The 22,966-nt window shown below is 52.7% G+C and overlaps 1 protein-coding gene and 1 long non-coding RNA gene across 2 annotated transcripts in view; both read right to left on the bottom strand.

The window, feature by feature from the left end:
- The window catches only part of SLC6A20 (solute carrier family 6 member 20), a 32,533-nt gene extending 18,816 nt beyond the window's left edge, over window positions 1–13,717 (bottom strand). The window contains exon 1 of the mRNA XM_047695927.1: window positions 13,345–13,717. Within this exon, the coding sequence (XP_047551883.1) occupies window positions 13,345–13,465 (121 nt within the window). The 5' untranslated portion in view covers window positions 13,466–13,717. The remainder of the gene's footprint in view (window positions 1–13,344) is intronic.
- Window positions 243–8,048, bottom strand: LOC125081350 (uncharacterized). The gene is made up of 3 exons (XR_007121652.1): window positions 7,552–8,048; window positions 443–444; window positions 243–279 (listed from the first exon to the last, which is right to left on the bottom strand). It is a non-coding gene; the product is annotated as an uncharacterized LOC125081350 (long non-coding RNA).
- Window positions 13,718–22,966: the final 9,249 nt, after the last annotated feature.

Below are 22,966 nucleotides of genomic sequence, written 5' to 3'. Positions count from 1 at the left end.
TCCACCCACCCATCCTTCCACCTTTCCATCCATCCTCCAACCCTCTGCCTTCACTCTTTTCTACCTTGTTCCACAACCCACTGTTCTTTTTTTTTTTTTTTTTAAGATTTAGGAAATTAATTTATTGACAGACAGAGATCACAAGTAGGCAGAGAGGCAGGCAGAGAGAGGGGGAAGCAGGCTCCCTGCTGAGCAGAGCCTGATGCGGGGCTTGATCCCAGGACCTGGGATCATGACCCAAGCCAAAGGCAGAGGCTTTCACTCACTGAGCCACCCAGGCTCCCCAACACACTGTTCTTTCATTCCTCTCACCCATCTGTCATTCATCCATCTGTGTTCTTGCATTCGTCCATCAATCCACCCACCCATCCATCCACCCGATCCAACCATCCACCTACCCATCCACCCAACCATCCACCCATCCACCCATCTACCATCCAACCACTCATCCATTCACCCATCCAACCATCCATCATCCATCCGTCCATCCATTCTTCCATCTTTTCATCTTTCTACTTATCCATCCAGTTGTTCAACCATCTGTCCATGGATGACATGTGGACTTGTTAGTTAAAACGTTGAAATACTTCCATCCCAGGTAGTAAACTGCCACTGTCCCAAGCCCCTTGAGTGCCTTTCTCAATGCCTCAGCTGCCCCAGCTCCTCTGCCAGAAACCTTAGTCCATCTTCTGTTGTACCAACCAATGATGTATGTGTGGGGAGACAAGGGGTCCCCAACAGACAGAGCCTAGACCACCATCTTCTTTGACAGAGTACCTCTATTGTATGTATATCTGTTTTATGCAGGGGCCCTCGGTCTAAAATTTTATTTTAATGAAGAGTACTATCACCAACACAAATTTAAAACTCATGGGTCCCTGAGCAGGCATCAGCAGATGAATGCCTGTGATGACAGCGGGGAGCCAGGGGTGTGGCCATAGCTCTGGAAGCCCTCCCCACTGCTGACACCTGCTGGGGGCTCCCTCCACCCCTGCTTGCAGGGTCTTACCCTGCTGCTTCTCCCGGGAGCCCCGCCCCTCCTTCGCTCCTTCTCTGAAGCCCTGCTCATCTCTCCCCCTGGGCTCCCAGCTCCTTGGCAGTGGACCTGACAAAAGGTTCCAGGAGGAGAAGAGGGCAGGACTCCTGATTAAAATAAAACCCTGACACTACAGCTGCGGGGATTAAGGGCTGGTTACAGAAGGAACTGGTTGCAAAAGTGTTCAAGTCAAAGAATGAAATATAGATGCTTACATGAACGTCTAATGTTTGCAACAATGCCTTCACTGTACATACAGAGCCCCCGAGCTCCCTCTTCTCCCCCGGCGGGATCTCACGATCCCTCTCCCGACTGCAACATGTCCGTGTGCATCACCCCCCCCCCCCCCAGTAGCTGCCTGGCGTTCTGCTAGGAAAACGTGCCCAGACTCATTTCATCCTTTGTCATCCTAAACAGAGCAGTGGGACAAAGCCTGGCCAACGTGTTTGGTTCTTTCCTCGGGGCAGAAATCCCAGAAAGAGGATCGCTGGCACCAAGACCAAGAAGAGCCAAGCAGGGCCATCTCCCACCACAGAGAGAAAGGCACCAGCTATGCCACTACCACCAGGCCTCGCCTTCCCAGCTCTGATCTCCCCACTTACACTGGGGCCCACGACACGTGCTCCCCTCTCACTTCTGGACTCTGTGCTGATGACTCTGCCAGGCCCTGCTCCCATCCTGCCCTGTTGAAACATGTCTTGACATCTCCCCAGGTTCTTCTTGGAGCAGGGAGTTCAAGAGGCGGTGTTGTTGGCGGGCGGGGGGGGGGGGTCCCCACCACCAACAACTTAACAACAAAGGTTGCATGGACATCACCTGCTTGGAACAGCATTCAAACTCTCAGTTGTCATAAGAAAAGCTCGTTTGCACCCAAGGTGTTAAACAGTAACCACACGAGGCCTGGCAAGATCCATGGCAGATTTTCTCTCTGACAGGGCCTGCCTGATGGCCCATGGCCCATGGGGAGGCTGGAAATCAAAGACCTGGTGCCCAGGAGGGGTCACAGGGGCACTCGGGGTCTGCCCATCAGACATTTCTATCTCCCCTCCCATCCTCCAACTATCCAAACACATGATCCCCGGGAGTTCACTCTGCAACTGTTTTCTCCACACATGGTTTTAGAGGGGTGCCTGGGTGGCTCAGTGGGGTAAAGCCTCTGCCTTCGGCTCAGGTCATGATCCCAGGTTGCTGGGATCGAGCCCTGCAATGGGCTCCCTGCTTGGCAGGGAGTCTGCTTCTTCCTCTCCCCATCTGCCGCCACCCCCCAGGTTGCGCCCACGCCCATCAAATAAATAAATAAAATCTTTTAAAAAAGTGGTGTTAGAAATGAACACCAATGCAGAAAAAGATGAATCTCATCCTATATCTCACATTTTAGAACCCCCCCCCCCCTCCGCCAATACCTCTCAAAATGGATCACAGACCCGTATACACAACTCAAAACTATAAAACTTCTAGAAGATGGCCCAGGAGAAAAACTTTCTGACCGCAGGCTAGGCAAAGATTTCTCACCTACCCCATCAAAAGCACTATCTATGAAGGACGGCAATGATAAGTCAGATTTCATTTTCAAACTGTGCTGTGACAGACACAAGTAGGAAAATGAAAAAGGCAAGCTGAAGACTGGGAGAAACATTTGCAAAACACAAATCTGACAAAGACAGCATCTAGAATTTGTAAAGGACTCTCCAAACTGAACAATGAGGAAACGAAGAACCCATTCAAAAAAAGTACAAAGGATCTGAACAGACGTTTCAGCAAAGAAAATACACGAATGGCAAATGAGCTCATGAAAAGATGCTCAATGTCGGTGTTCATTGTGACAGCAAGCATACGGATCACGGTGAGATGCCACTGCACACCTATCAGGACAGCTAAAATAAACCAGGCTGACAATATCGAGTGTTGGTGAGGACCTGGGGGGACTCCCGGGCATTGCTGCTGGCCTGGAAGGTGGTGCAGCCGCTCTGGAAAGGGGTATGGCAGTTTCGCATAAAGTTAAGCACACTCTTCCTGTGTGCCCCAGCCGTCATACCCCTATGTGTTTCCTCTAGAGAAGCGACAACATCCGCATCAAAACCTCTGCATGAATGTTTATAGCAGCTCCGCTCAGAGTCATCAGAAACTGGAAACAACTTAGTGGTTCTCCATTGGATGAGTGGATAAGTTGTGTACATCCATCCAATGAAATACTACTTAGCCAGCAAAAAGGAACAAACTACTAATCCATGCTACTGCACCACAGACTCTCAGAAGTGTTATGCTAAGTTAAAGATGCCAGGTTTGAAAGACTCCACACTGTATGATTCCCCTTATAGGACATTCTGGAAAACAGCAACCCCACAGGGACAGAAAACAGATCTGTGGTTGTTGGGGGTCGGGAAGGGAAGGGCTGACTCTAAGGGGCATTACTGCAGTGGAGGTAACGCAACCAAACATTTATCAAAATTCTTAGAACGGACACCAAAAAAAAAAAAAAAAAAAGTTTACTTTCCTGCGTATCTCAAGAAAAGAAAATTAGTTTTGTGATGAGTTTGAAAATGAGTCCACTGACCAACCCTCTTCCACGGACTTCTCTCCTCTGATCCTGCCTTAGTATGAGCAGACCCCATTGTCAGGGAGAGATGGATAAAAATCCTTTGCTCCCATGACCCAGGGATGAGAAGCCACAGGAGGAGAACCGAAGGCCCATCGAACTCCATGCTGAGTGCCCACGTGGGAGGACTTGCAGGCGGACATCCCCACAACAGCCAGACCTGATGAAGCCTGGAGAAATCCCCAGGCACCCACAGAACTGAGAGAAAGAATTCACTGCTCTACGTACTACTTCGTTTTTTGCCCCCTGCCCTTTTTACCTCTCAATACTTCATCACACTGCTCCTAAAAATAAGGACATTCTCTTGCATAATCCCAGGGCAAGGAGAACCAGGAGAGTGACATGGCAGCAGCATGGGGATTTAACCCACAGACCTGGGTCACCTGGGTGGCTCAGTGGGTTGAGCCTCTGCCTTCGAGGCTCGGGTCATGGTCTTGGGGTCCTCGGATCGAGCCCTGTGTCAGGCTCTCTGCTCAGTGGGGAGCCTGCTTCCCTCTCTCTCTCTGCCTGCCTCTCTGCCTGCTTGTGATCTGTGTCAAACAAACAAACAAACAAACAAAAATTAGCCCGCAGACCTTCCTGCAATTTGACCAACTCCCCCACCCCCATCCTCCTTCCGGCCTCACCATCACGAGTGGCGTCTCGGGCTGGATCCCCTCACTCAGCTTCAAACTGGGACAGCCTCTCCGGCTCTCCTTGTCTTTCACAACCTTGACCTGCCAGAGAATCCTCACCAGTTCTTCTGTGGAATGTCCCTTGCTTTGGGTTTTGGCAGGAACACCGAAGCCACCTGGGTCTTTGTCCAGGGGGCACATGATGCCGCCTTGCCCCGCTCTTGGGTGGGTTCACTTGGCTCACTTGGTCAAGGTAGGCTCTGCCAGGTTTCTCTGCAGAAAGTTACGGGTTTGCCCCCCTGGAAATGATGATGTGACTTTGCTGGGAGGTATTTTGAGCTGAGATCACCCTCCTGTTTCCCATCAGACCCCCGCCCGCCAGACTGAGCAGCCCCTAAGGATTCTTGCGGGAGACACCCGTCGTTGTGCTGGCTGCCGATGGGTGACCCTCGAATTCCATCATTCCTTCTTCGTCCTTAAGCTTCAGAGGGCTCTGGGGTGCCAAGATAGGTCAGGTAGCACGGGCCCGTGTGTGTCTGCACGACCCTGGGCGTGGGGAATGGTTAGTCACAGAGGACAATTCTACTCTGAGATATAAACACAGCTCTGAGCCTGGAGAGTTCTTACTGCCACCTCCCCAGTGAGCATCCTTGTGTCCCGGGGCTGGTCTTCCTGGTGTCCGTCTACTCCACAGTTCCCCCCTGACAGCTGATGGTCCAACTGTGTCCCTCTCTGCCCTTCCCACACATACCTGGTCAAAGCCTGCTTGGCTTCTCCTCACACCTAGAATAACACCCACACTCCTTCCCATGGCCTCTGGCTCTGAGACCCAGGGCTCTGCTCTCCTCTCCAGGCTGGTGGCCTCCCTCACGCCCCTGAGCCCCGTGGCCCTTCCCGCTGGTCCAGCCTCTACACAATTGCCCTCTCTGATCCCTCTGCCTGGAATGTTTTCTCCCTTCTCTCATTTCTCTGCCCAACCTGCCCCCACTCAGAGGAGCCTTCCCGGTCTGCCTTAGTGACCATGGCCCCCGCACCAGAGAGACCCTCCAACTTCTCACCCCGCTGGACCTTCCGAGCAGTAACTCCTGTGACATGATGCTGTAATTCCAGCGTCTGCCTGCTGCCTCGCTCCCCACAGCAGGGATGCCCTCGCTCGCTGGTCTGCTCGGAACAGAGCAGAGAGCCCAGCACAGTGGATATCTGGTGGATGCAGGACAGAGTCCCTCAGGCTCGCTGGACCTTCTATGCACACAGCTTCCTCCAGGAGCCTCTCCACATCACCCAAAGCTAAGTGGGGGTGCCCCCCTCACAGTCTACTGCTCTGCTCACCCCCACTTCCCAAAACAGCTCCCAAGTGCGGAGACGGGGTCTGCCTGGCCCACCATGGAATCTCCAGTTCCCACCACGGGGCCCGATATAGAGAAAATACACGTTCAGTGAGTGTTTGCTGAATGGCTGCTGGATGGTAAGTGGTTTTGTGGGTGGTTCAACGTGGGTGGGCAATTTGTGAAGCTCTTCCCAGAGAGAGATGACAGGAGAGGTCTGGGAAAGTTCGTCATGGTTGCTAAAACCATCACGTTGTTAAAACCATAAAATTTCATAGAAGGTTCCTTTGAACTCTCCCTTTATTTTGTGGCTGCATTAGGTAATCTGGATCTGAGGCAAGTCTATACTGCTCTGCACCTCCCTCAGGAAGGGTGAGCGCTCAGAAGGCAGTGTTTGGCCCCCGGATAATACACTGCGGATCAAGACACAAGGGCTCCTCTAAAGGCTTCTCAAGCAAATGCTTTCCTTCAAAAGCAATTTGCCAGCACGCACAGAAGAAATCTGTAGCCAACTTCTAGTAGCTGGTCTCTAAGAGCCAAGAGAACACAGCGCTTAAGGAAGAGCATCAGGCCATGAGGAAGAAAGGACAATTTAAGGAGAAAAAAGATTTTATGAAGATGAAAAAATAAGGCAAATGAATTTAAAGCCAATGCAGGTTGTAAGTAAAAAATGAAAAATGACCCCGTAGCCCTGGGGAAGAGGATACAGCGGAAACGACAGAAGGTGAGGCAGGGACAGCAAGTGCATCTCCTGGGTCTCTAGAAAGAACCAAGCAGCAGAGAAGGCTGTGGACAGAGCAGCTGGAACAACAAATTCTACCAGATGTTTCCCTAGCCGTGTCACAGAAAGGGCTCCCTAGTTCCCAGTAAACATTAAAAAAAAACTTTTGTAAGCAAAAAAAAAAAAATTTTTTTTGTGAGTTACAAGGTCCCACAGAGCGGAGAGCCACAGTGGTGGGCTCCTGGGAACCGTGCAGCTCAGAGTGTCCCTGCCTGCAGGATTCGCCCCGCAGAACACTCGGGTCGTTCAGCCCCGTCTGCAGGTGACCGGCCCGGACCTGACTGCCAGATCATGAGAAAGGCGGGAAGGAGAGGACCCAGGGACACAGCAGCCTTTGACAGCAGGAGAGATGCCTGGACCCTCTCACCCGGGAAGCCCACACCCGAGGGTTTCACCTTCTCAGCCAGCCCATTGGGCAGCCCCAGCAGCCCATTCACAAGGATAAGTGGACTAATGTCTGCAAAAAGGACTGACTTCCCAGAAGGAGCTCTGGTGCCCCCTCCAGAGGGTCAACAGCTGGCCGGAGACGTTAGTAATCAGCGGGGGACTCGGGGTAGGGTCTCCACCCTCCATGCCAGGAGCCCTACTAGTCCGAGGCAAACTGTTGAGAATGTACTTACTACCCAGACATCTCGCCTGCAAGGTTTGTGAGATCAAGTCCCATACCACCCTGGAGAATGGGCAAATTAGTTGGTGCTACGTCTGTAAACGGAATCTCGAAGGGCCGTGTAAGTTCACAGCTTCAAAGAATATTAAATGATTTTGGAAACCATCGCTGATTGTCGCAGGGAAAGTAAAATCATTAAGACATGGAATTACATATAAAATATGCCTCCAGATCGAACAGTCATGACTTTTTGGCTACTGGAATTGGGGTGATTTTGTATTTCTTTATATATTTCTCTATTTTATTTCTCTATTTTCCAAATTTTCTACCATGAACATGTATTCTTACGTTTATGACTCAATGTGCTCACGTGTGTGCGCACACACACACACAAATACGTCTTCTAGAACAAGTTGCTTATTTTTCTTTTTTTAAGGTTTTATTTATTTGACAGAGATCACGAATAGGCAGAGAGGCAGACAGGGCGGGGGGGGGAGGAAGCAGGCTCCCTGCTGAGCAGGGAGCCCAATTCGGGGCTCAATCCAGGACCCTGAGACTACGACCTAAGCCGAAGGCAGAGGCACCCAGGTACCCCGCTACTTATTTTTCTAATGATCACAGCCAGTACTGTATCTGTTTGCCACACCCAAGAAGCTCCCTACAAAGAAACTCCTCTCTGTATGAAATTTATCTCCGCAAATCTCGGCTCTGTCCTTTGAGACCCACAAAGACACCAAACAGCCAGAGGCAGCCACTTTCAGGGGAAGTTCACTCAGGCTTTCAAACTCACGCCATCTTTCCACTTCCATGCCTTTGTTTCTCCAAAACCACACAGGGACTTTTTACCCTGATTTTTTCCTTTTTGGGGTGTGTGTGTGTGTGTGTGTGTGCGCGTGTGTGTGTGTGTGTTTAAGGAGTACAGAACCCAATTTCCTAGGTGATGCGGAAGCTGCTGTCCAGGGACCACCCTCTGAGGAGTGCGGTCCTGTTCTCTGCATACCCAACCCCATGGCCTGCCTCCTCCTCAGTCACCTCCTCCCAACTGGGCTTTCCCAGAAAAGTCTATGTAGAGTCAACTCCAATCAACTTTTGGGAACAAAGAACAGAAACACAAGTACGAAAAATGGAAGTCCTGCTTACCCTGCCTCCCACCTTGGTCTAGAACTTGCAGCTGCCCATCCGATCCCCTGCCCAGCCCCCCCTGCCAGCAGTATCCCTTCACTGGCCTCCCTGGTGAACGCGGTCCTGCCATCCATCGGTCCGTCCGTCCGTAGGCTCTGTAAAGTCTGAAGGTGCCCCTTCCCCGCCTGGAATCCTGGCTTCGCTATGCTGGTTCCATCTTGCCAACCTGCTAGTCAAGGCCCTTCTGTTTGCATTCCTCCTGGACCCTTCCTCGTGTGCCCTCCCGGCCACCTGGAGTTTCCAGCCGTTCCCCTCAGATGTACACCCTTCTGTGTCATCTTCACACATGGTTTCTTCTGCCCAGAATGATCCTGTCCCTAAATCTACCTGGTGAGCTCAGACTCATCTGTCCAGCCAGAAGCCCTCCTGGCTTCTCCCGGGCAGTGAGTCCTTCCACCTGAGGCACCTAGTCAAGCCTCCTGAAGAGCCCTCTGGACGCCCCTCCTTGTGGAAGAGACCTTCCCATGCTGTCGCGTCCTCCAGGGTGATGACCATCTTTGTCCCCAGCAGCAGAAGATCCTCAATCCGTGCTTGCTGAAGAACTGAAATTAAACTCCTAAGAGGTTTGCCTTGTTGACTGTTTAATGTTCTAGGCTCGTGTCTGTTTGGGGAAGGATCTCAGATGGTGGTTCTCATCCCTATGGCACAGCAGGACCCCCTGCGGAGCTTTAATATGCCACCTGGTAAGGACTGGAGTGAGACCAACTCAGGATTTGGGGGTGGGACCCAGACATCAGCATGCGGTCTAGCTCTCGGGGGGCTGCTAGAGGCTTCCCCACTGGCAGGTGGACGCTGTGATCTGGTTGGGGGTCTTCCTTCCCCGCGGGGGTGGGGCGGGGACCGGGGTGAGCCACGTCCGAGTCCACGGTGCCATGCATGGTAAGACGTGGCTTTACAGACACTTTTAAATTAAGGAGTAGGGGGTGTCCTGGAAAAGGCGAGGAGTGTGGGTATCCCCCCTGGGAGGGGGGAGGCACTGACATTTGGGGGAAGGGCAGGGGTGGAGAGAGAGGGCTGGCCGGCAAGTGTCAAGGGCTTCTCTTGGGTGGACACAGCAGACAGCAGGTGCTCGGCCAGACCCCCTCTGGTGTGCAGGGGAAGCTGTGGTTGAATGTCACAGCAGGCTATGTGGGGAAGGGCCCTGAGCCAGGCAGGGTTAGTCCTGTCCTGAGGAGGGGCAGGGGTGTGTGCGGGGGTTGGGGGGGGAGGCCCAGGCCTCTGCAGGAGTCACTTCTGGTCTTGCCTTTATCAGAAGAGGAAACCCCAACCCCAGGGGTTCTGGGGAGAGTTCGGTTTCCTGAGGGAAATGGCCCAAGCCCCCGCTCCACCTCCAGAAGCCCCCTTTTCTTCCCTGGACTTGTCTCCCATCTCTGAGTGGGGCAGACAGGACCAACTGCAGGGGTGCTGGGAGGAGGACATTGAGGGCCTGCGGCCAAGAGCCCAGACCAGCCGGTTCCCAGCACCTTGTCTAGAAGCCCCTGTAGCAGCAGCAGCAGTCAGGGCTTCTCGAGAGACGCACAGAGCACATGCTCTCACCTACTATCTGGAGTTGACTTTGGAAATTTTAAGGGCTCGATGCACTACAACCTCTGAACCTCAGGTTTCCATCCCACTGAGGAGAACTGTAGAAATATGAACGTGCATTCATCGATCACACGTGCGCACACACGCTGTATGGCGAGCCACAGCAGGTGCCGTCTGCCTGTCCATCTGCGCGTGAGCTGCTGTGGCTCTGTCCGGGGGCAGGCGCTGGCCGGGAGGGCTGTGGCTGCAAGGGCACGCAGCGCCAGCTCAGACCAGCTCACGGGAGCCGGCGCGCACACTGCTGCCAGCCCTGCATCCTGGGACCTCACGGTGGGACGTGTCCCAGGACATGCGTGTGTGTCGTCAGCCATGGTGGGAGCATTTACACGGCGATAATCATCAGATGCTCCAAGTTAGATCTGACTTCTCCTATCAAAAGCTGGTTGCTCCACGTTTTCCCAGCACCCTGCTATCTCACTCCCAACAGCTGCTGGCCTGGGGGGTGGCATGGGAACACCCCTGACCTCTGTCTAAGGTGTGCTCCAAGGACCAGCAGCATCAGCACCACTTAGGACCTTGCTAGAAGGGTAGATCCTGCCCCTGCCTCTCGGCAGGTGCCTGAGTCAGAATATCTGGGGGCGGTGGCCAGAGACCTGCCATTTATCAGGATCCCGGGAAGGCTACGCTCTAAGCACCAGAGAGGAGCAGAGGGGGCTTTGAGGGGGGAAGTGGGACATCCCGTCTGAGAGTCATCGAACCCATGCAGGCAGGCAGTCCTCCGACTTCCTCCTCTTCACAGATCCCATAGAACAGAGAGAAAACTTAGGGGGAAAATCATCCACGTTGCCACCAGCCACACAACTGTTCCCCATCTGTTGGTGTCTCTTCCATGATTCTAGCACATGTGTATAAAAAGCAGTTGCTGGTGCATTTCTTTTCTACACAGGCGAACCCATGCATTCGCATCCTGGATTTTTTCCAGAACAACAGTGCCTTGGACGCGGACACGGTCACCAAGGACTGCTGACTCGTTCCCGGAGAGGGTCTGGGCTATTTTTCCTCTAGCGCCCGCATGCTGCACAGAGGCGGCTGGTACCCGAAATGTAATCTTCAGAATTAACATTCCTTGCGCTGGACCTGGCTTGGACAGCAGGAAGGACACAGCCCCCACCCCCACCCCCTTCCGCACAGAGCCAGCCCCGTGGAAAGGAGCATGGATCCCTAATCCTCTTTATTCTGGGAAGTATTTTGGCACAACTTGGCCCTGTAGTTTATAAATAAGCCCTTTGTTGGCTGTAGGCGGCGGGTCATGGTGCTGTTGAGAAAAACCCTCCTCCGGAGACTTTCACGATGTGGTTGGCTTACCCTTTAGCTTTAGGTGAAGAATGGGTCTGCAAATGGCCCGGCTTTTGGGCCACATAAATCACTTATTAATAGGCAACACCCCTGGACAGGGAAAGGCTCAGGGAAAACCACGCGCATCCCCACCTCATGTACCCCATGTGTTTCTAATAGATCCCGCTCAGCAGTCCAACCAATACTTTTTGGTGCCGCCTCTGACTCCCACCACCGGGGTTGATGGGAGGCAGAGAAAGGAGGCCTCCAGGCTATAGACAGCTTCCCAGGTAGAGGAAATAGTTCATGCAAAGTGTGCAGGCAGGGAGTAGGCATTTGCTGACAGAGAACTGTCCAGAATAGTCTAGAACATTTGGTGGGGCTGGCAGATGAGCAGGCGGAAATGGGGTGGAAAGAGGAGCAGGTGTCAGGGGATGAAGCCCTGGCTGGGCCAGGATAAGCCGTTGGGTCTTTACTCTGTAGATACTTACACCTTGAGAACATGCCACCTGCCCAGCCTATTTCTGTCCATCCCGGACCCAGCGAGCCACCAATCCTGCCTCTCTCCTTGGTGTCTACCCATCCATCGGCCATCCTCCATCTCTCTCCATCCACCCAGCCCAGCCAGCCCGAGTATACCCTGTACCAGATACAGGATTTCTTCTTTTCTCTTCTGGGTCCTGAAGGTCCTGCGATTTCCCTAGCAACTCCCTACATATATACAATTTCAGAATTACTCCACCCAACCCACGTCACCTTCGGGCTATTCAGGGGATGGTGATGTTAGAAACAAGGAATTAACAGTCATGTGACAGTGGGGCTCACCTGGCCCGACGGGTAGAAACCACGCAGCCAGGACAAAGGTATCGTGGGCAGTAGGTGTGCTGAGCACAGAAGGACCCAGAAATCTCATCCTGACAAGCAATTCTTTGAAAAGTCAGCTATGAAGCCATTATACCACGTGGCAAAGCATACCCTTCCCATAATTATGATATGTTTATGCCCTTCGAATAAAAAAAGGAATCAGAGAGTTAACCTTTTGCCAGTTTTTTTCTTTTTTTTGAACAGGTGAGGGAGGCTAAGGGGAGCAGTACTTTAGGTCTTGGTCCTTCTTAAATGGGTTAAATCTTGTTAATACTTTGGTCTAACATCTTTTATTGTCCTTTATGGTGAAAAAACATTCCTGATTATAGAAAACATCACACACACACACACACACACACACACTCCAAGGCAAAGAAAAACCACCCTGAGCTAACTACTGTTAACATTTTGGTGTATTTTTTGTTCTCATTCTCTTTTCCTGGCCTATTTCTAAACATAGCTGAGACCACCCCTTATGTACAGTTTTGAATCTAACTTCCCCTCCCTCCACTGAATAGACGATAGGAGAAAACTCCTATGAAAGTTTCTGAAAACTCCACCCCAGCGGCTGCACACGGACGTTCCATAACTTATTGGACTAAATCCCTTTCCTTGAGGGCTTGGGAAGTTTCTAACATTTTACTCTTATTAAAAGACTGAGACTGTCCTTCCATCGCCACCCTTGGCCAGACCTCTGATAATTTCCTTTCGGTAGAACTCTAGAAACGGAACCAAGGAAAAAAACTCTTGTTTAATGCTGAGACTTCAAGCCCTCTCAGCCTTACAAAATGATAGGCTGGCCTGCAGAGACGCTCCCTGGCGTGTCACTAAGGTGTTCCCAAGCTCCCCACAATGTTAAGGGACTACAATGGGCGTAGGTGGGTCTGTCTAGTAAATGTGCCCTGGTGCTTCAGAGAAAAAGAGGAAACATTTGTAAAACCAAACCAAAAAACAAAAAACAATAACAAAAAACAAAACAAGAAAAAATTAGAAACAGAATGATTTGCCTTTCCTGCCATCTGTGGCTCCAAATTCAAACCAGTGTTTTAATAATAAAAATTTTTTTTTAAGAATTGCTCAAGACCCTTGTAACCGGTTTCAAACCAAACTGCTGGGAGTATGTTTCGTATCTGAAAACTGTAGCAGGAGTTTCTGTTGAAGAAGACAATTCCCTGCTCACTTTTTACACTTGAATGTCAGCTTTACTCCCTAGAAGTCAGCCTCTTGCCCCGGGGGAATACAGTCCAGAGCCTCCTGAGGCCCACTGATCCCGAGTGAGTGCGGAGGAGGCTCGGCGGCCGCTGGGCTGGGGCTGGGGCGTTGCAGAGGCCGCGGGAGGGAGGTTTTGGGTAACAGGTCGGCAGCGGATAGGGATGTGCTGGGTCCGGGACGGCGGGCTCTGCACCCCCGTGCCCCCTCGCTCGCGGCGAGCCTCAGTTTACCGGCCTGGAGTCGGGGCTCCCGCACGGACCGCACTCACCTCCGCCGTACATCTGGCACAGGTAGGGGAAGCGCCACACGTTGCCCAGGCCCACGGCGTAGGAGATGCAGGCGAAGACGAACTGCAGCGGGTTGGCCCACAGCGGCCGCGACTTCTCCATGGCCGCGAGCTGGAAGCCGGCTCCCCCTCGGGCGCCGCGCGGGGCTGCTTCGGAGCGCCGCAGCCGGACGACCCGCCCGCTCGGCCTGGGGGTGGCCCCGCGCCTCAGCCCCGGCTGCTCACTCGCTTTTTAATTGCTAATCTCATTAACGTGCGCCTGCCGGAGGGGCGAGGCTGGTAAATGGATGACGGCGAGCCCCACCCCGCCGGGCTGCCGCCGCCGCCCCCAGGAAGGCGCCCGGGATTGCGCCTGGGACGGCGGGGCAGAGGGTGGTGCCGGGGCCCTCCGGCTCCACCTCGGGGCCCGCGTGTTGCTTCGCGGCTGTTCGGAGCCGTCAGGTTCTCCCAGCGATCTACCCATCGTTTCCTGGGTGCCTACCGGGTGCGGGGCTTCATCTGGGGACCGGCTGTGAGCCACACGCAGACATCCCAGCCCTTGCGGGAATTGACATCCGGGGAGGGAAATGCTTAAATTGGCCGGGATAAAAGGTCCCATTTTCAGCTACTGTTGGCCTACAGAGAAGACAATTTCATATGGTTCATTTTGGTCCATATAAAAGACTGAGACACGAGGAAGGCAACTAAGGCAAAGCAAAAGGGTGAGCAGTACCGCGTGGGGTAGGCTGGGGTGGTCCCGGAGGGCTTCCCAGAGGAGGAAACATGCCTTTTGCCCAGACACTGGAAGGAAGGGAGGGACTCCGTAGCGCCTCCACTCCTGCGCAGACACACACTTCTTGGAGGAAGAGGAAGCCAGGCAGGCAGGTTTCCTTCCATCTACACATGGACCCTACCGCCTACTGTGTGCAGAGCATGGAGTCTGGCTCTGTAGTGCCAGATGGGGATCAGGATTTATTTTGAACAACCTCTGTGGGATACTCCACTGCTCAGTTGGGTCTAAGGGCTAGAGATTCTGATTCATTATGCCGGAGTTGAAGCCTAAAAAACCTGTCTGGAAAGGTTGTTTGGTTCAAGGTGGTCACTACACCTGTATCAGCCTGGTGCTTGGAGAAGTGCTAGAGCTGGCTTTAGAGCTCAGCTCTACCACTGAGCTGTGTGACCTTGGACAAGTCACTGAACCTCTCTGAGCCTTTGTTGCCTAATCTGTAATGGAAACAACATATCCGCCTCCCAAGGGCTCATGTGAGAATTAAGTGATAGCTTCCTGTCTGCCACATAGTAAGTGCTTGATAAAGGGCGCACTGGTAGACGTCCCCAGAGGTTTGGATGAATGGAAAAGGTAGCATGCTAAATTAGTTAATAATAATGATAGACTTTGAACAGGGCCTGGTATGGTGTCAGGTAAGAAAATGCTTGATACCTACATATAAAGAGATGAGAAGTGGAATTGCTAGTGGAAATCTTCCTTGAAGCCAAAATGAGATCACTACTCTGGTTTCCCCCTGAGTCCCTGCCTGGCCAGCCGGTGGCTTCCGAGGAAGGTGGAGGCTCCTCAGATGGGCAACCTGTCCTTGAACTTTCCACCTCCAACAGCCAAAGCAGCAGAGGTCTACAATGCAGCAAGGAGGACTGTTGCTGCTTTTTAAACTTTGGGATTCTAGTGAGTGTTCTTCCTACAACTTGCCCTCTCCCCAGAGGGACTCACCATTCTGGGTCTATGGCTATGTGTTAGTTTCCGCTGCTTGGACCTCTAGGCACATGAACTTGGGCAGCGTGTGCGCTTTCATGCCCGGCTTCCATGTGCAAGTCGTTCTGCTCAGGGAGCACCTCTCTAGGCCGTTCTCCCTGCTACATAGTTCTCCATGCCATGAACTGACTCTGGGTGCTGCCTCAAGGACATGGTACCATCTCCAGTTTGGGGCTATCGTGAATAAGGCGGTGATGAGCATCCAAGTGCCACTGGGAGACGAGTCCGCTCATCGCTGGGAACTCCTGGGCTGGACGGTAACTGGAGGTTCAGCGTGAGCAGATATTGCCAAACTGTTGCCCGGAAAGGTAGGACCAGTTTGCACTTCCACGAGAGTTTCGGTTGTGTTGCTGTATCCTCAGCAATATCTATCATTCTGTTTTAAAAGCGCTCCCCAGTTTGGTGGGTGTGTCGCGATGGTTCGCTGGGACTTTTTTTTTTTTTTTTTTAAAGATTTTATTTATTTATTTGACAGAGAGATCACAAGCAGGCAGAGAGGCAGGCAGAGAGAGAGGAGGAAGCAGGCTCCCTGCCGAGCAGAGAGCCCCATGCGGGGCTCGATCCCAGGACTCTGAGATCATGACCTGAGCCGAAGGCAGCGGCTTAACCCACTGAGCCACCCAGGCGCCCCTCCCTGGGACTTATTTAAATTTCAATTTCCCGCACACATGAAGGAGGCTGCATACCTCTCCCTAGGTGAACTGGGGCGTCTGGGTATCCTCTGCCGTAAAGTGTGTGTTCTTTTGCTGGCTCGTAATTGACTTGTCTTTTCCTCCTGACCTAGATAGTTCCTTACTCCTTCTGGATATGAGCCCCGTGTCAGTTTTAGGTATGACGAATGCCTTCCCTCAGTCTGCGAGTTGTCTTTTTATTCTCTCAGTGGTGTCTTCGGATGAAGGGATGTTCTTGATTTTAACAAACTCTTAACAAACAACTCTCGAGGGTGAGTTTTCCCTAGAGGGCGGCCGGCCCCATGGTGGCATTCAGGAGCTGAGTACTCCAGACAGATGTCCAGCATGGTTGCCGGCCACCTGCTTGTAGGGGGTTGGTGTGACAAAGGCAAGGCCCCTCTTCCATTCCCCAGCCCCAGGGGTCAGGCCACACTGCCAGACCCTGCAGGAGCCTGATCAGGGTGGGAGGGGGTTCCGGGCGGAGCACACAGAGACACCCCATAGTAGGACTAAGTAAATCCTCAGGGGCAGATGGCTCAGGGTTCCTGGTGAGGGTGTCTTCTGACGTCCACCGACAGCTCCCTCTAATCTGACCAGACCAGACCAGAAGTGCTGCTGGGAGAACAGGCCTGGGAGGGGCAGCTGCGCTTCCCTGGGGAACCAGCAAAGCAGGGGGTGGAGGTGAGCAGTGGCAAATGCTAAAGGGACCAGCTCTCTCCAGAACTCTGGGTTGTAGTGCTCGCTGATTTCGCCGGTGTAAATACTCCCCCTGTGGCCAAGTCCAAGCTTCCAACATGTTGCCGCTGAACGTGGAGTTGGGCAGAGACGCACAGGAGCCTGCCGTTGTCTGGATCTCCATGAGACACACGCAGTAGACACAGCCTGGAGAGCAGGACGGAGGTGCAGTGAATCATTAGCGAATTAGTGAATTAGTGAATCATTAGGAAGTGGTGGGGTTTGAAGGCATTTGTCACCTCTGTTTTATGCCGTTTCCCTGTTAGTTTATATAACTGAAGTTTTAATCGTGGCTGCCTTTAACAATCAGCTTGCAAGATTCTGGAAGAGGTGGCCCTCCCGAGCCTGTGGGAGCAGGTGCCAGCACTCCGCAGGGCCCCGGGACTGGGGGAGCAAATTCTGTGTGGTGGGGGCCAGGGGAGCGGGGCCGGGTCTCAGCGGGGCCAGGTCTCAGCAGGGCCGATGCCCAAGGGAGGCCTCACCCTGAGTGCTCCCTGGGGCCTCCCACTGCCAGGACAGAGTCTTCCCCTCCCACCGACCTGTCTGGTCTTATCAGGCCCCCTGTCAATCAGGTCAGAGGGTCAGCCTGCTCCAGTTATCTGATTTGGGGAAGGAGGGACGGTCCTGATTCAACTACATGGGTGTGGCCGTGGCCCTGTGTGGGGGGATTCCAGGTCTTTACCACCAATTCCAGCCACGCAGCTGTCAATAATTAATGCGCTCGCCTGCTCGATAATGCTGTTACTTAACACACACCCCCACCCCGCCCACCGCATCAATCCCTAGTTCCCCAAGAGATAAAGTCCAAACTCCGGAGCCTGGTCCAGACAGCCCTGAGGAATTTATTTTTTAATTGGGCCAGGAGGAATTTGACCCTTGCTCACCTAGACTTTTCACCTTCCCGACAATGCTGTGCATTTTTTATGCACCTGGGCTGTTCCCTCAGCCAGGAACACCTTCTGCCTTCTTGACCTGGGAGAGAGTCCTCTCCATTCTTCTTGACCCAGATGAAACACTACCCTTTGTTGGAAGCCCAGCGCCACCCCTGCCCCTGGCCAGGCTACATTGCTCCCTCTTCCCTGCCCCCCACCCCTCCCACCCCCCCGCCGCCCCAAGCCTGGGGCTGCAGATCTGGTTTCTAACGCTGTCCTGTCCACTGGCCGTGCAGCCTTGTCATGAAGAGAGCAGGATATGTGTCCCCTCTGCTCCATGGCTAGTGTCACGTCTTTTTTTTTTTTTAAGATTTATTTATTTAACAGAGAGCACAAGCACGAGAGAACACAAGCAGGGGGAGCGGCACAGGGAGAGGGAGAAGCAGACTCCCCGCTGAGCAAGGAGCCCAATGGGGATTCCACCACAGGACCCTAGGATCAGGACCTGAGCTGAAGGCAGATGCTTAACCAACTGAGCCACCCAGGCGCCCCGGTGTCGTGTCTTACTCATCTTTTTCTCCCTATTCCTATTCCTGACATTGAGTGTCCGTAAAGTCCAGAGGATAAATGAGCACTTTGGGGTCATTTCATTATTGCTCTCTAGCATCGATAACCGAGGTGCCCACATTTCAGAAATTTTCTTCAGAGTTTTTGTGGCTTATCCACCACGTGCCAGCAGGCTGCCGGGCTGGGGGACTGGAGGCACACCCAGGGCCAGAACAGCGCCCCCACCCGGCTGCCCGAGGTACCTGCTTGCTCTCTCTGCGGGAGCGCAGATGGGCTCGCAGAAGTCCCAAGGAGCTGCTGGGGGTGGCGGTCGGGGTGGGGTGGGGCTCTCAGGGGGTGAAGGGGAGGGTCCTCCCGAGAGCCAGGCTGGAGGCCCCCCGACATCAGGGCTGAGTGTGCACGTGTGTGTGTGTGTGTGTGTGTGTGTGTGGCGTGCTGAGCAGGCAGGTGCTCCCAGGATACCTGAGCCTCTTCTGGCTGCAAGTGGAACTCCTGGGGAGCCACCGCACCACCCCGACTCTCAGTGTCACCAGCCCCTTTGAGAGCGTGCCCCTCAAGCATCCGTGTGCCCACAGATGCCCTGGGGGCTCATTCAAATGCAGGTCCAGCTTCGGGAGGTCCAGGATGGGTGGGGCCTCCTGGGGTGCTTTTCTGACAAGCTGCCAGGGCACGCCGCCGGCCCTGGTCCAAATGCCCGGACCCCCAGATCAGACCCTTCAGTGCTCCCTGCGCCATGGCCACATCTGCTGGGGTTTTGAGCCCATATTGTACCCCATTTGTGAACCACGAGGACTATTCTCTATGGATTGTTTTCCTTTAAAAGAAATTCACTGTTTCACGTAAATGCATTTTCAAAGGAAGCTTTCGATCATTACCATATGGGCGAAGCTACTGTTTGTCTAATGCCTTTTAAGATAAGCTGGTAAATATTCCAGAATGTCTGTCCACGGTGAGCCATCTCACGTCCTCCCCGGTGCTGCGTGTGCAGTGAGGGCACCCCACCCCTTGCTCACAGGCGGCGCCCACAGAGCCCCAGAATTCCACGGCGTGCCTGGCGCTTGGTAGGCCGTAGTGGGAGCCCGAGTCATGGACCCGAGTGGAGCCGCCCCACCAGCAGGTTTCTAGATACAGGGTTTCTGTGGAGAACTTGGGACAAAAGCGTTAAGGTCCCCAAATGTACTGGGGCCGCACTGCCAAGCCCAGGCCTCTGTTTTCAGGGAGGAGAGCTGAAGCTGGACGGTCCAACGGAGCAGCCACTGGCCACATTGCCATTGTTTAACCTTATTTTATTTTTGTAAGATCTTATTTATTTGTCAGAGAGAGAGAGAGAGAGAGAAAACGCACTGGCAGGGGGAGGGAGAAGCAGGCTCCCTGCTGAGCAAGGAGCCTGATGCAGGACTCGATCCCAGGACCCTCGGGTCATGACCTGAGCTGGAAGGCAGATGCTTAACCGACTGAGCCACTCTGGTGTCCCCTACTTAACGTTAAATGAGCTAACGGGAAATAAATACTAGGCATGCTCCGAGAGTCGGGTAGTGCATGTGGCTGGGGGCTGCCGTGCTGGGCAGCCGGACAAGGAGTGTCCCCATCACTGCAGGAAGCCCTGCCGGACACTCCTGACAGGTGCCTGGGGGACTGAAGGGGGTTTTCTGTGCTAACTGCTGCCACAGAGAGCTTCCCTCCTGCTGGGCCCGGACTGTGAGCAAGGAAGTGGGACACAGCCATGTCTGAATGCTGTCCTGTCCCCAGAAAAGATGGGACTTTCTTTTGCTGAATGCGACCCCTCATCTTCCTGTTGGGAGGCTGGGTATGCCCTCGGTGGCTCTGTCTCCTGAAGCCACTCCAGCTGCGAGAGTGGAAACCTGAACCCCCAACCCTTCCCACTGCCTTTCTGTTTCCAGGGACCATGGTCTCTGGCCTGGACTTTACGGGCACCCAATTCCACGTATTGCCCTGCTAACTCCCTTGACTCCCAGTCCTTTTAATGTCTCTCAGCCTTGAGCCACCCAGATGCGAGCCTCTCCGGGTTCACCAGACTGCTGGTGAGTGCTTCTGGAAAGATCTCGCAGAGCTGTGACTGGGTCTGCGGCAGCCATGGACCATGAATCCTCAGCAGGACCTTGATGCTGCTGTTGCTCCAAGATCTCTGTCCTGTCTCATGGCCCTGGGCCGGGGTCCCGGATCTTCTCTGGGTACCTAAGCCTCTCTTTCCATCTCCCTTGGCCCACTGATGACTTAACCCAGGTCCTGAGCAGCCCTTGGCCAGCTGACGGCTCTCCCTCCAGCACGGGACCCTTCCTGCCCCTCTCCCTCCTGGCCTGCCTCCCTGAGCGCAGGCTCCCACTGCCTCCTTGTGCCTCTGGGGCTGGTGTCTGTCCCACCGGCCACTCTGCTCCTCTCCCTGACATGGCAAATAGCTTTTCTGTGTGTGTGTGTGTGTGTGTCCCACATTCTCTGTGCCTCATCCACCATTCACTCCTTTATCTCTGATCAGGGAGTGACTTGGGTAAGAATGAGGCTCCCCTGGGACCTCGAATCCCCAGGCCGACACCGAGTGTACAGCGACTTCGAAGACGAGACACCTCGATGGAAAGACATCGACCTTGTCAGGGAGTGTGGGAGTTTGGCAAAAGATGGTAATGAGTAGAAAAAGAGATACTTATGGACCCTATTCCTGTTTTCCCTGTTCATGGTGAAATAGAACAGCCAGGCAGACAGACACACATCAGATCTACGGCCCACAAATGATCGTCTCGCCCAGGTCCAGAATGGGATTGCCAGCCCTGAGTGGCCCCTTCCGCCATCCTGCACGTCAGACCCCCCACTCTCCGTGCAGAGGGAGCCCTCTGCTGACTGCGCCTTTCTTGCTTTTCCCTATGATTTTACTCCCCTCCTTCCCAAGGCATGAATCCCCGATCATTACACTTTCATCTTATCTGTGTTTGAACTCTATAGTATGGAAAATACAGCGACTATCCTTCGGGGTTTGGTTTTGTTTATATCACCCGATTATTGTTTTTTAAGTTTCCTCCAAGTTGGTACATGTAGCTGTAGTTGATTCTTTTTCCTTTTTTGATGCTCTGTTGTGTTTTCTCTATGATTATAACCACGGATCGGTTACCCACTTTACTCTCGGGGGACATCTGGATCATCTTTGGGCTTGGCAGCCGTGAAGAAAGCTGCCAGGGCCTTCGGGTGCATGTGTCCGGGTGCATGTGCACACGCGTTTCTATGGGCGCGTTTGCTGAAGCGGATGCGTGTGTGCGTATTTTCAGCTTTGGTAGACGGTCCCTAACCGTGGTTGTATCCGGGTCATTGCGTCACTACTCTACGCCAGCCTGCAGTTCTAGTGGCTTTATATTCTTGCACGGTCTGATGAAAGCAAACAAAGGAGGGGGAAGCATGAGTAAGAATTTAGAACAAAGAGGAAGCAAAAAATAAGATGGGGAAATGCATCCCAGTGTGGCAGGGGTTACGGTAAATATACATGACTTAAATGGACAAGGACAAAGACTGGGATAAAAATTTCATTTAGAAGAAACATACTAAACGTAAGCTCACAGAAAAACTTAGGGTGAATTGATGAAAAGGAAACGCCGGGAAAATAGTATCCCCAAGAAAGCCACGGAGAGGTGTATTACTTTAGACGAACAGACTTGAAACCCAAAAAGTGTTATTAGTGACAGAATGGACATCTCTCACCAGAAAGATGGGACGTTTTCAAAGTGGAATACAATGAATAAAACAGCTTTAAGAAACTGGAAGCAGGGGCGCCTGGGTGGCTCAGTGGGTTAAGCCGCTGCCTTCGGCTCAGGTCATGATCTCAGGGTCCTGGGATCGAGCCCCGCATCGGGCTCTCTGCTCGGCGGGGAGCCTGCTTCCTCCTCTCTCTCTCTCTGCCTGCCTCCCTGCCTGCTTGTGATCTCTCTCTGTCGAATAAATAAATAAAATCTTAAAAAAAAAAAAAAGAAACTGGAAGCAAAAATTGGTAGGACGGCTAGGAGAGCCTGTCTGTGGCTGGCAGAGCAGGAAACAGAAAGAGCGGAGACTGGAAAATGATACATTTTATATGTGTATATATATGTATATGTATTAGTGATACATTACAATAAGAACCGAGTGGAATTTCTAGAAATGAAAAAACGCTGTAATGGAAATCAGAAACTCAGTGGACGGGTTTAAAAGTGGTGGCTCAGTGGGTTGAAGCCTCTGCTTTTGGCTCAGGTCATGATCCCAGGGTCCTGGGATAGAGCCCCGCATCCGGCTCTCTGATCAGCAGGGAGCCTGCTTTCACCTCTCTCTCTGCCTGCCTCTCTGCCTACTTGTGATCTCTGTCAGATAAATAAAATTCTTTTAAAAAAGTGGATTAGGGGCGCCTGAGTGGCTCAGTGGGTTAAAGCCTCTGCCTTCAGCTCGGGTCATGATCCCAAGGACCTGGGATCGAGCCCCAGGTCGGGCTCTCTGCTCGGCGGGGAGCCTGCTTCCTCCTCTCTCTCTCTGCCTGCCTCTCTGCCTACTTGTGATCTCTCTCTGTGTCAAATAAATAAATAAAATCTTAAAAAAAATAAAAAAAATAAAAAAGTGGATTAGACAAGTCATCGAACTCAAGGATCCGTCAGAAGGAATTTTCTGGAACACTGCACAGAGAGACAAAGGTTACAGTACGTAGAGCAGGAAAGTGGCATATGTTTCCTTAGAATTCTAGAAGGAGAAGAGGGAGAAATGGAGACAGAGCAATATTTAAAGTGCTAAGAGCTCAGCATTTCCCACTAGAGATTCCCACAGCCCAGTGACTCCCAGGTAGGATTTTAAAAAAGAATAGGTATCAGGATACACTAGAGGATGTGCCAGAACGGCACAGTGAGCCTGTAATCCATGACCAAGATCTCACCACCGAGGAGCATTTACTTTGTGGGATTTTGAAAAAATAAAAAGGTAGAACTTAAATCTGAGGCATGTAACTTGGAAGCCAGATAGGAGTTAAAATGTTCTAAGGACGTAACTTTCGGCTT

This window comes from Lutra lutra, chromosome 1, assembly GCF_902655055.1.
Source record: "Lutra lutra chromosome 1, mLutLut1.2, whole genome shotgun sequence".
NCBI lineage: Eukaryota > Metazoa > Chordata > Mammalia > Carnivora > Mustelidae > Lutra > Lutra lutra.
This window is presented reverse-complemented; position numbering and strand designations above follow the sequence as displayed.